A 12,673-nucleotide genomic window follows, 5' to 3' on the forward strand; every position below is an offset into this window, starting at 1 on the left:
GCCGCGCTGGATCGCGTGACAATGCCATTGCGATTGGGATTAGAGGTGATGTGCTAGCGAGAGTCGCTGGAGTTGTTCAGCCGGGGACGTAGACGGCGTTTGAGCCGCGGATCATAGCGTATTGAAAACTGCGCATCCCAGAGCCGGGAGGAAAAGTGCGATTCATATTTGGAGCTGCGTGGGAGTGAGTCGGAAGAGAGGCAGACAAGAGCAGGGGAGATTTTGCAAAAGCCGAGAATCAACCGCAATCCATCGGCACTGATATCCGAGTACCTTGCTCCGTAGTAGTAGTTGGGTACCTGGATGTGGTACCTCGGAGAAATGGCTCCCTCTATTGCTCCGAGGTAGACAGCTAAAGCCTCGCTGCTATAGCGGACAGCACTGGAGAAATAGCACCTGGAAGAATTATTCTGCCATCTGGACACCACCTAATCAGCGGCTTAAATAAAGATGGAAACCGCCGCATCCATATCAGGCATCTTGTATGATCCATGTCCCTGTCCGTCCATATCCGTTATATCCTGTATCCGTAGGTGCCGTATCAGATAAGCATCCCCCCCGCTAACGGCCCTCTCCGATGCCCGATAGCACTTCTTCCAGCTGCCATCTCCACACTCCACAGCGCTATGGCCTTAGCACAGGCCCCTCCCCCACCTCGAGGTCCCTCCCGCTGATATGCTCTCCAGGGCTCCCATATCTCACTAGGTACGTAATTTGTGCCCAGCCCGAGACCATCAGCTGCATCTCTTACTTCTTACCTGACCCATCACGGCCGCTTCTTTCTCCTCTTTGCCTACCGACTCTTGCTGTAGAGCCTGTTTTCTGATTTCCCTTGTTTTCTCTCGTTGGTTCTGTCTCGACATCTCCTTGCAGCTTCCATCTCCGACGACTTACATCGCTTCTACGACAGCAACATCGCTTGATACACCAAACACAACCCGATATCCCGATATTACAATCAGCCATGGCCGAATTGCCTTCCAACGTTCATGTCTCGCAGCATCCCAGCCTGCTGGCCAAGCTCAGCCAACTGCGATCCCAATCCGCCAGTCCCCGAGATGTCAAGTCCTTGATCCACGAGATCTCCTTAATCATCGCCTGTGAAGCCATCAGCTCCGCCATAAAACCGGCCAATGGCCCCAAGGTAGCCTCAAATCTCTCCATCCGTGTATCACTTTGGTAGACACGCTTTCTTCTCTAACTCTGCTTCAGGACCAAACTCCCCTAGGCTTTGAATACACAACTGTCGTCGCCGAGCCTAGTAATATCTGCATAGTTCCCATCCTGCGATCCGGCTTGGGCATGGTCGAAGGTCAGTGTCACGCGATAACCACATCTTTGTCTTTTCATATAGCTGTGTATTAACAACCCGCAGCCGTACAAACCATGCTACCAGCCTCAGTACCCATCCACCACCTCGGCATGTACCGCGAGCCCTCGACCCTCGACCCTGTCGAATACTACAACAATCTCCCACGGCAAAGCTCCTCCTCAGGCCCCGAAGGTAGCAGACTCGCCATTATTGTTGACCCTGTCATCGCTACTGGTGGTACGTGCGCCGCGGCCATCCAGACCCTGCGCGAATGGGGTGCCAGGAGGGTCCTCGTCTTGTCTGTCCTGGGAGCCCGAGAAGGTGTCCAGAAGGCTGCAGCTGAGTGGCCCGAGGGTACGGAAATTTGGATCGCAGGCGTGGATAAGGATCTGACAGATGGGGGCATGCTGAAGCCCGGCCTGGGTGACGTTGGAGACCGCCTGTTTTTGACTATTGGAAAATAATCAGCAAGTTAGGAGGCTATCAAAGGACACAAGGGCAACAAGGTGAAATGGTTCTTGGGTATAGCGTTGAATACGGCATTAAATAGGCAAAGGCGCAGAGAAATTCTATTTGGGTGGCTTTACCCTTTTTTTTCTTATTTTGGCTCAATCCAGAGGAATGCGCAATGCACGAAGAGCAGGGATGGAAACACTACAGGAGAGCATGTTGGAAACTGCGTTCCCATGTCTGCCTGTGTGCCTTCTGTGATACTGTTGCCAGAATTGTATTACTGCCTACCTAGGTAACTTGCCGATGCATTGTTGTCATCTTCCATCTCCGGCAGCAATATAGGACAGCTTTCACCTTTTGCGAGATATTCATTCGTCACAGGATGGATCCCGAACAAAGAGCTCAAGACGAAGAAGATCCACGAACCAAGAGGAATTATTTCTTATCATGTTCTGCATTGATTTCACCTGAGGAGCAATGCGGACGCCCTGCTCAAATCAGTTGCGACAAAGGTCATATGGACGACCCAGAATGCCACCTAGTAGCTGTAAGTGTTCAACCGTAGTGGAACATGTTGTCCATTGCTTCTCCTTGTGTCTCCCTTTTCTCTTCTGGTTTGACTGATGAGCCGGAACAGTATTGCAGTGAAGAGTGTAGGGCAAATGACTCAACAGATCACCTTTCGTTTAAGATCCCGGCAAGTTATCCAATGTCGACAAACGATGAAACGGGCGGGATTCCAGACCACCCTTTTCTCGATAATCCTTCATTCTGGTCTCCCTATGCCGCGTCCGATATTTTGAACTTGGCAGCGAATGAGGGCCCAGAGTATGATGGACCTCTGCGTCTCCTTCTCATAGGTGGTGAGTTTGCTACTCCTGCGTTGGAATGGTGTAGGAGAGGCTTCTAACGTTGGCTTTAAGCTTTTGGCTTGAGGCATCTGATTTATTCTTTTGTCGCCATGCCGGAGACGGCCAATCCATTGCTCTATGTGACAATAAATGAATTCAGCAAGCCAGATATTATGCGGACGTTCCTTTCATTGCTCATACTTTCAGAAGAAGAAGCTGACGATCTGGAAGCTGCCGAGGCCGTTATACACGTGTGGTACTCGGTTAAATGGTCCAAGCAGACCCAATCCTATATCGACAAACGAGTGAGGAGACTGTTAGCAGGGATTTATACAAAGGTTCAGTCCTACTATGGGGATGACGAAGATATGCGAGCAGAGTGTTTTGCGGTCAAGTTTGGCACTCCTGGCTATCTTACATTGGACGCCTTTTTCGACTGGCATACTTGGGATTACGTCTTGGAGACTTATTTTGCAGACGAAGATGTGGAAATAATGAACAGAGAAGCTGATGTATTAGCTTGCGGCGAAGCTTTTGACAGAATACGGCGCACAATGTCACCGTCGAGAGCGGCAGCGCTGATGAAGTGGCGGCTCGACGGCATTCTCGTACCTTACGGTCAATCGTCGTCGTCTTATACGAAACCCAATCCGTAAGTCTCTAGTTGATTTGTGTCAGAAAGTGAGTCTTACCATCTATAGAACTTTCTTCCCCCTTGATAGAAAGGGAGTTTACGGCATAACCCGCGAACCCCTTTCCGAATGGCCGATGAACGAAATATTAGACTACAGCCCGTATATTGCCAAAAACGATGTGTACGGGAAAATGAAATTTTATCTGCGTCAAAAAGTGATTACATTTCGAGCTCGGTTGAAGAAGAAGGGAATGCTTATCAAACTCATGAATTGTCCCCTCAATCATATGGCAGGGCACATCCCAAAGTATCATCATGAGACGCCTAATTTCGATCGTATAGAGGTAATATGCAGTACAGCGTGCAAAACGAACCCATCCACCTTTTTCCCTCCCCAAATCTAACACCGTTAGGTCGGAACTATCTTCGAAACTCTTCCCGAGTTGTGTTTCGTGTCGTGCGCTCCTCTGTTACGACATTCGGACGAGAATCCCTCTGCAACCATGTTGACGATGTGTAGAGATGTGATTACAACAGCAGAAGTGCCAGAGACTCGGCAACTTTTAGAACTTGAAAAATATTATCTATATTATCCGACCATTGAGCTGGTGGAAACCATGGAACCACGGAGACTCGCCTTCGGTGAACAATACAGTACTGCTCTATTGCCGCGGCATTTGCTCCTCGTACATCAACGTAACTGGCAAATATTATTTTATAAGTAAGTTAAATTTCGCGAGCTAAATGTGCCATGTAGCTGAATATATGTGTCCATAGCTATTTACACGATGTGAAACACTTTGGCCTCCGAGTCCCTGGTGACGACAAATCGCAACAGCCCGTGGCTTCCATCATGATAACAGGATACCTGGGTTTATCTGCAAAGCACTTGAATACAATTGTTAATCAGTGGCCAAACGTATTGGTTCGTGGAGAAGACGGGAATCTAACCAAGGAAGCGTGGAGGCGCTAGATGAGCTGGCCAGCCAATAAGCCACAGTGTTGGTTGGAATGGAAAAAGACGAGAGATGTGAGCCCCAAAGAATGGTTCAAGTACCTTGAGATGTCTACCCGCGATGAGGAGAGTGTGAGGATGTGGAAGAGAACCTATGGGTGCCTTAGTTGGGAACAGAGGACGAGGAACAAGGTGAAAGAAGAGGCAGAGATGACGCAGCGGATAGTACGGACAAAAATGCCCAAAAAGCATGACAATGAGGCTTCCGACGGCAACGATGCTGATGGAGAAGAATCTAGCGATGTCGCATGTCAAGCTGAACAAACCCACAGCTCGCACGGCGATGTTGAGGGCAATGACGATGGCGAATTAGAAACAACTCTTCACGACGGCGAGATGAAGAACGAGAAGAATCAGGATTTGACGGAATAGCGATGACGAAGAATGATGCCTTGTATCAGTTGCTATCTGGATTTTTAAAGCATGGATTGTGCCCTTTGCAACGAAGAAAGTAAAGCTATACGCGGGCTCGCATCAAACGATACTTGGAATGTTTATTGACAAAAGTGGTGGAGAGTATTCAATATTATCATTGCTAGCACGATGGATATCTTGGCAAGAGTGCATGGCTCGGATCAATTGACGTTAGGATAGTCATCCATGGATATCGGCGATTGAGTGGGATGAAATTATGTAACTCACTCCGTACCTGACTAGGATTTGATTCATGATGAATAAGAAGAGCATGACTAAGAGATGGAGCTGCCTGATATAAGACTCGAGACAACAGAGCGCAACTCACGTCGGGAGCGGATTGATTCCAAACGCGGATCCTTGCTTGAGAGGTTTAGTTGATTGCTTATGGTCCCTCGGGGTCCGAAGTCCGCGATCCGCTCAGCCTCTCATACAAGACATGCAACTACTAGTCGCCGCTGCTCCAACCGCGGCGGGACTTGAAACTCTGGTCTCCATGCTATGTATCTTCTCGTACATGTCCGTCTGTCTATTGCTTGGCAAATGCTTGCTTACCTTGCTATCTCCGACATGAAAGCGGGGAGTGTTGTGGTCATGCGTTGAATTGGGCAGCCGACGAGGCGAAAGGATTTAAGTGTGATTTAGGTGTGATTTAGGTGTGATTTAGGTAGGCATACATGTACATCTACTAAACAGACTGCGTCGTATTATTGGCCTGACGTCAAACGCGACTATAAATTACTGGATGTCTGACGTTGGCCGTCAACTTTCCCCGCTCAGTTCAAGAGGCGGCGTATTCGAGACAACTCCAATTGAAACCAACAAAAGCCAAAACAACAAAGAAAGACTAGACACAGACAACAATGGCTGAACCTGAGGCTAAGCGCGTCAAGACGGAGTACGAGCTCATCTACTGGCCCGGCATCCCGGGTCGAGGCGAGGTCGTCCGCCTGCTCTTTGAAGACGCGGGTGTCGCTTACATCGACACGGCGAAGGGCGACAACGCAGTTCCCACAACTCTTTCCTACATGGACGCCTCCAATCTGGGAGATGAGAAGAACCCGCCAGTATTCGCGCCGCCGGTGCTGAAGCATGGCGAATTGGTGATTAACCAGCTGTCCAACATCCTGCTGTACTTGGCGCCGAAGCTGGGGCTGGGGCCTGCGAGTGGAGATGGGGTTTATCATTTGAATTCGATTGCTCTGACGATTTTGGATGGGCTTTGTGTTGAGGTGCATGATACGCATCATCCGATTGCGACGCATAAGTACTATGAAGATCAGAAGGAGGAGGCTAAGTTGAGGGCTGAGGCGTTTAGAGAGGAGAGACTGCCGAAGTATCTTACTTATGTTCAGAGGTTGCTGGATGCAAAGACGAGTGGTGAAGGGGGTTGGTTGTATGGAGGAGAGTTGACATATGTTGATTTGGTGCTGTTTCAGGTAAGTCTTGGACTAATCTTTGATCTTTTTTCTTGTTGGCTTTGTGCAGATGCTGATGGGACGTGCAGTGCCTTGATGGGACAAAATTTGCTTTCCCCAAGACGGTGGAGAAGTTGAAGAAAAGCGGCAAGTATGACGACGTGTTTAAGCTGTACGATGCCGTCAAGGAGAGGCCGAATATCAAGGCGTATCTTGAGAGTGACAAGAGGATAGACTATTCGGATGGGATCTGGCGCCACTATCCTGAGTTGGAGGAGGATGAGTGAAGTGGCTGTCTAATTGACTGCAAGGGCAAATGTGTGGGAACGTAGTAATAATATGACAAAAAATTGTTTGACAATATGCATTGGCGGCTTGATGCGTGGCGTTGGTGTTGTTGGCCGCGATACAACATGAGAGTGAATTGATGCTATCGGTGAGCTATGCAGATGTCCGATTTGAAGAAGCGGTGAGGAGGCAGAGTGAATATATCACTGAGATGAGAGTATCGCACATACGGGTTGCTTGTGTTGCCGGTAGCCTCAATTTTCGGTGAGTTAAGCCCGTTTCTTGTCATCTGAGCTAATTCATTGGTAGTTGTCAAGATTTCGTGATGTGAAATCAACGGATCGATGCTGTAGAGCTGCATCTATCCATGCAAAGGCGGTCCTGACGTGTCAAAACTTCTTTTTCATTCCAAAGAAATGTGAATATGACGAATGTAATATATTCTGTCTACATGTAAGCAGGAGTTGACAGGTATTTAAGTCCACTGCCATCCCATGTCAAAGGAGCCCTATTTTGCTACCTACACTTTACCCTTACAGCATTATGGACCATTACAGACGCCGACAATCTACGAAACGATCATGAAATGAACATACATTTTCTTCCATTGGCCTTCTTCACATATATTGACACTGACAGTTCACATGAGCGAGCTTGCCTTGCGAGTTATTGGTTATGTCGACTTCTAGGATGTGGCATGGATTGACTGCAGCTTCTCTTACACACCACAAGATGAACACGACAGGATATATCTGGGATTCAGGTGGCCTTGGACAGGCAGGTTGAGCCCAAACATTCGCATCGTTGTTTGTCTCACCGCTCTGTATGCACTAACTTCCGAGCGAGGGGATTCATTAGGCAGACCAAGTCCATCGAAGCATACGAGTTTGACGATCACTTTTGTTCTCAAAGCTTCATCTACAATGGTCAGTACATGCCTCAATATGGATGTAATTGATTCATTCCACATGCATTAGTTGGCTAGCTAAATTAACTTACAGGGCCTGGCACATGATCGGCATGGGGATTTGAGACATGCCGAGGATCAATGGAGGAGGACGATATATAGAGTCTCCATCTTTCACATTATGAACATTAATTGAGTGATGAGTGAATATTGGAGTTGAAGTCATTCGGCCCCAGATCAGGTAAGTCGGATATCAAATCTTTGACTGCGGAGGTTTTATGCTCAATATATGGAAGGAATAGACATCAGGAAGAAAATCTCAACAATGAAACAAATATTTCGAGCTTCTCACGCTTCATCAGCAACGAGCAACTCACTGGTATCCCTCTTGGGTTATTTCGAAGTCGCACTATGCCTCTATCACAAGAAGCGGCCGTGCGTCTAGTCAGCTTAGAAGCAGAGAAGAGATACTGCACTGTAAGTACTCTGTGCAAGTTGTCGATACATTGGTAAAACAAAATTTCATTCGACTTCTGGACTAATGCTCCTCGAAGTCACTCTCAACTGCATTCCGAAACCAACGACCGTTTCAGGAAGTCGGGTTCCCCTCGCTGTCGCCGGGCGCAGACATGACTGAATGTCACTGAGACATAAGAGGCAGCGGCAAAAGAAATCAATACGGCCCTGTTACCCAAGCGCCAGGAGACAACCAAACTCTGTGCCAGCGATACTAGGAATGTTGGCGATACAGCTTTCGAGGTGCTTGTCGGCGATTCGCTACCTCTACCGAACTCAAATAAGCGCTGTGACGGGAGGATGAAATCCGTTGAATAAAATTGAGTGGCAGAGAAAACGCCCATGCAATATCCAATACGCATGCCTCAAGAGAATGCCGCGACATTATTGACTTACACAAGTTCCAAAAACCATGCAGACGCTAACAGCTCTCTATTGACGAGGCTATTTTGCGTGGACATTTGAAATGATGTGATAGAAGCACAGCTGCTACTGTGCGTCTAGGAAAATAATTCCTAGCACCTTTTCAACGCTGTTTCTTTATCCGTGATGACAACGTCAGGCAAGGGAATCTTAAGCAGCCGTCGGAACGTGTCTAGCTGGTCGCAAAGCCTATTATAACCTTCCTGCTTCTCGCTATCTGTCAAAAGGCAAAGTTTGCTACAGATTTATGATCTGTGACGCCGGTGACCCGGAATAGGTACATTTTGAACCTATTGGTCTTGTACGTGTTGTCTGGCCTGAGAACTTCAGGAGGCCCAAACTGCCCAAGGGACAAATTTATGGGGGGCTTTCTCAACATAGAAGGAGACCTCATCATTGAAGGAGACAAACATTGACTCAACACTTTCTCGACGCGTATCGACCTTCAAAATTTGGCCTTGACTTACCTCAAATATCCAAGATTTTCGACGAGCAACAAGAGTCCTGTTCAGCTTTTGGGTCTTATACGAATCGCACATCCATTACCTGTATAAGTGAATCATGGCCCATACTGGCCGGTTTTTTCAACCAACTGGGTAGGACAACGACGGATTCTCGCGAGAAATGACACGCCAACAGGACTAGGCACTGCTCTGGGAGAGCGACTTAACTGCCGGCCGTTTCTCACTTTCGTTGCAGAACTTCTGGCAGCTGAGATTCCCTCTGGGCTTATATCCGTCTGTACTATCGACGATTCGCCTAGCCAACAGGCTGAAATTGCTATCTATCATCTTGTGCGATCGGAGAAGGCAGTTTCCTCGACGGAAAAGAGAGCCTTGCAGCGATGGCCATACGCGCCCAAGTGCTCAGTGTACTTGTCGACAAGGATAGATGTCTAGGGCAAAACCTAGCGTGCGATGAAAGACTTACACGAGTACCTGGGTCCACCACGGCGATTGGATGCGACTCCGAGCAGCAGTCTACTACCGACTCTGAAAGCTGACACATTACCACATAACAAGACGACTTCGAAAGCATACATGTATTCGGGACTCATTCCGTACATGCAAGGACTGTTGTTCATGAGAGACTCATCCGCCCCGAAGTGGGCCTGAGACTGCCCACGAATACGAAGAGTTTGACAACTCGGGTAAGGCCCCTCTACACCTCTTATGCTCGACTCTTTTCAAGGCCCATCCTTAGCCTCATCTCCAGCAGACGGGGCATGCTAACCGAGATGTACTTTTCGGACGGCATACACCTGTTTTAACATCGTCTCAGCTGATAGACACTAATACTCCTGTCAATAGTGGCATGTGGAGTAGATCAGAAATGAAGCGCAGACACGTCCGAGAAAGAGAACAACGGCGACTGGATATAAATGGACTCAAACCCATGCTTTCGCTCTACGAGCTGGTCAGATGAAAAACCTCGATAAACAATACGAAACTTTGAGCCCCTACGTTGAATGAAGATGGCAACGGCCAAATTTATCTTGACCAATAAACATCTGAATTGTTTGGCTAGGACCCAGGAGGTATCCAGCGCAGAAGTATGCCTCCCACATGACAGATTGATCAAATGAGTACAAAAGGCGCATACACTGCTTTCCAAACAATGCAGCCAGCAGAGACTAATATCCTGGGGAATATGGAGCTAGTTGAGACAAACGGCATCTCAAACATCCATGGACACTGCCATGGAACCAGCTTGCATGCAGCATAACAAGTATTTGCTGAAATATCAAGGTATGCGTAGAATGCATCGCCAGAAATGAATGGAGCATATATCCTAACAGGGAGATATTCTCTAATGCTTGTCATATTACTATCGTTGTACTTTAATAACGGTTGGAAGGACTCCCGGCTTCAGCTATTTGTTCTCATTTTTTGGTGAATGAGAACCAGTAGGCGAGCGATTGTACGGTGCCAATGATTCGTTCTTATTATGGCTTAAGTCGCCTCTTATTCTTCAACAAAGCTCATCCTCACACTGACAGAAGTAATGAGAATCTATTTACAACAGCTAGGGCATCACAAGCAAGCTAATATGAAGGTACTATTCATGAAAGAGGTCCTACACATGGAAGATACCATGTCCATGAATTTTACTATTCTACCTTGTCAACAAGCGAACATATGAGGGATATTCAAGGCTACCTGCGAATCATTTGGAATCCGGACTGGCCGTTTGCCTAACAAGGAAGAAGGTGACACGACCCCAGAGAACGTCTTCTAGCGGCGAAACCGCATACACTAGGCTCTACATAAACTGCGGGATGAATTCATCGACTCGTTTGACACCCAGATGCCCCCATTAGTTGACAACTTCATCAATCGGGTCACTTACTTCCTCGAAAAGATCAGTTGAACCGAGCTCGTGTGCATCTCTTCACCGACTGTCGTCGTCGTCGTCAATCGGGCCACTCCACCTTCGGACGAGATCAATTGAGATGAGCTTCAATAGTTGAGAATGATTTTACGACCTCCATCATTTGGCTTTGGGGTCTGCCTTTTATGCCTTTGTTCTGCTTTCATGACACTGGGACAGTGTCTTTCATTCCACGGAGGGACAATCACGAAGCAAGGAACCAACTGTCGATGCTATAGGCGCCAGCCACACTGTGGCAATCTCTGCCGTGCCCTGGCGGTGTCGGGTATCGATGGGTGTACTCGGCGCTCTCTCGCTTGTACGTCATGTCCTCATTCCAGGTAGTAGGCGCAAACAAGAGAATATGCACAGCGTGTGTCAGGATCGTCGCCATGGCATCAATACAGTCGCCTTCGTCTCACGAACAAGTAGCTCAACCACCCCCATCTCATTCTTCCGACAGACCCCTTCAATTGATGTTAAAATCGATGAAATCCAGACATCAATCACAAGCAGTTTGCGCCTTGGTGAACAAGGTGACTTTTCATCGTAGAAAACATACTACAGTCTGCTATCTCAGAGAATAGAACACGACTTATGTTCCAGACTGGCTTTTGAAGATATCCCGAGTAAATAATTGGTCCAATCCCCACATAACTCATAACTCGTCGCTCAAGCAAGCACGTCGATGAAGGAAATGAAGCTCATGGGAGCTAATAGTAAGCCATGTGACACCGCATCGTGGGATTAAATGGGATACTGACAGCGCTGATTAAGTAGTCAAGATCTTTATTACCCGTCTAATAACTGCCCGTCCAAAGCGATACTAGCTGCGGATAACACCGAAAAACAAAGGATATCAACGACGACAATACCAGAGAGCAGTGAACATGTCTCTACATCAATACCAAGTGGCGCTAGACCAATTGGAAATTATCAATATCCCCTTGACTTAACCTTTGGAGGGATTCTCTGGCAATAAGGCCACCATCTCAAAAAGAGCTCAGCCTTACTGTTGACTATCATCGCCACAGCCCACTGGGAATTGGCCAATGTGATTATTCACTATATGAGGATGATAGATCCTGGATTATGAAAGTTTAAAGAGAATTCATTAGCCAAGAAAGAAACGCTATCTTTCCCAAGAATCGCGCAAAGGAGTGCACTCCGGAAACTGCGGCGTTACCGCAAGTTAAGGAGATCACAGAGGTGTTGCCGTAAGCCGGGCAGCTTTGTCACAGTCGACGAGGAGCTCTCAGTCACGCATAAATTCGCAGGCTATGAGAACTATATGAGGAAGATCGAGAAGATTAGCGACAGCCCCTTCTACGGCGTGGCTGACTGCGATAGCTGCTGTACGTTGGAGACTGACCTCGAGACTGACCATGAGACTAAGTCTAAGGCCGAGGAAGTTATAAAAGTTATACTGGCTACTTAAACTGGCCCGTGAGAAGTGTTGATATTGAACTAGAAATTTTTTTTTAAGGAATTGTGCTTAGGTGAGGGCGAAGTTGACTTGAATATTGGCCGAGGCCTCTCTATGCTCTCCAACTTCTTTGTTTGCCGCAGTGGCGGCATCACCTTACCGGTGAGGCGCGTGTGTGATGCCCATCGAATCTCAGGACAGGTACAGCATGAGGCACCACGAAGCGTCTTCCTTGACTGTATGTATAGTCTATTCTTCGGCTTCGAAACATGCACCACAACATTCAGGCACAGGTCGTTCATGTAGACTCATAATAAGGTGGAGGCAACAACATGACTGGCTACTTGCCGATTTTGAATCTCGGAATGGGGAAAACACACTGCAAGATGGGCTCGCTGCTCCTCGACTGCTAATACTTCCATGGCTTATGGCGTCCATAGCTTCAGAGCAACAGAGAATTTCTGATAATTACTTATTAATTTTTACATCAAATACACTAGATTCAACGATTCACTTCACATCCGATTTCCGAGGCTAAGAGGCAGCGGCAATCACACGATATGCATGCATGTACTAAGCTCTGCTTTGCACGAATGAGGGCATACCTGACCCTTGCTCTCGCATTACTGTTGCTATGACATATGCG

The 12,673-nt window shown here is 47.6% G+C and overlaps 3 protein-coding genes across 3 annotated transcripts; all 3 read left to right on the forward strand.

Annotated features, from left to right (window-relative positions):
* Window positions 1-964: 964 nt before the first annotated feature.
* On the forward strand, window positions 965-1,776 carry TRIVIDRAFT_52623 (uncharacterized protein; the record flags this gene model as incomplete). The annotated part of the gene is made up of 3 exons (XM_014100139.1): window positions 965-1,144; window positions 1,213-1,312; window positions 1,376-1,776. 3 exons carry the CDS (start codon window positions 965-967, stop codon window positions 1,774-1,776), a joined length of 681 nt encoding a protein of 226 aa, XP_013955614.1.
* Window positions 1,777-2,474: 698 nt separating this feature from the next.
* TRIVIDRAFT_223032 (uncharacterized protein) lies at window positions 2,475-4,637 on the forward strand (the record flags this gene model as incomplete). Its single annotated transcript, XM_014100140.1, has 6 exons — window positions 2,475-2,628; window positions 2,689-3,268; window positions 3,318-3,594; window positions 3,664-3,971; window positions 4,028-4,175; window positions 4,251-4,637. 6 exons carry the CDS (start codon window positions 2,475-2,477, stop codon window positions 4,635-4,637), a joined length of 1,854 nt encoding a protein of 617 aa, XP_013955615.1.
* An 845-nt stretch (window positions 4,638-5,482) lies between these two features.
* On the forward strand, window positions 5,483-6,456 carry TRIVIDRAFT_91258 (uncharacterized protein; the record flags this gene model as incomplete). The annotated part of the gene is made up of 2 exons (XM_014100141.1): window positions 5,483-6,118; window positions 6,187-6,456. 2 exons carry the CDS (start codon window positions 5,543-5,545, stop codon window positions 6,382-6,384), a joined length of 774 nt encoding a protein of 257 aa, XP_013955616.1.
* Window positions 6,457-12,673: the final 6,217 nt, after the last annotated feature.

Source organism: Trichoderma virens (assembly GCF_000170995.1).
Source record: "Trichoderma virens Gv29-8 chromosome Unknown TRIVIscaffold_71, whole genome shotgun sequence".
Lineage (NCBI taxonomy): Eukaryota > Fungi > Ascomycota > Sordariomycetes > Hypocreales > Hypocreaceae > Trichoderma > Trichoderma virens.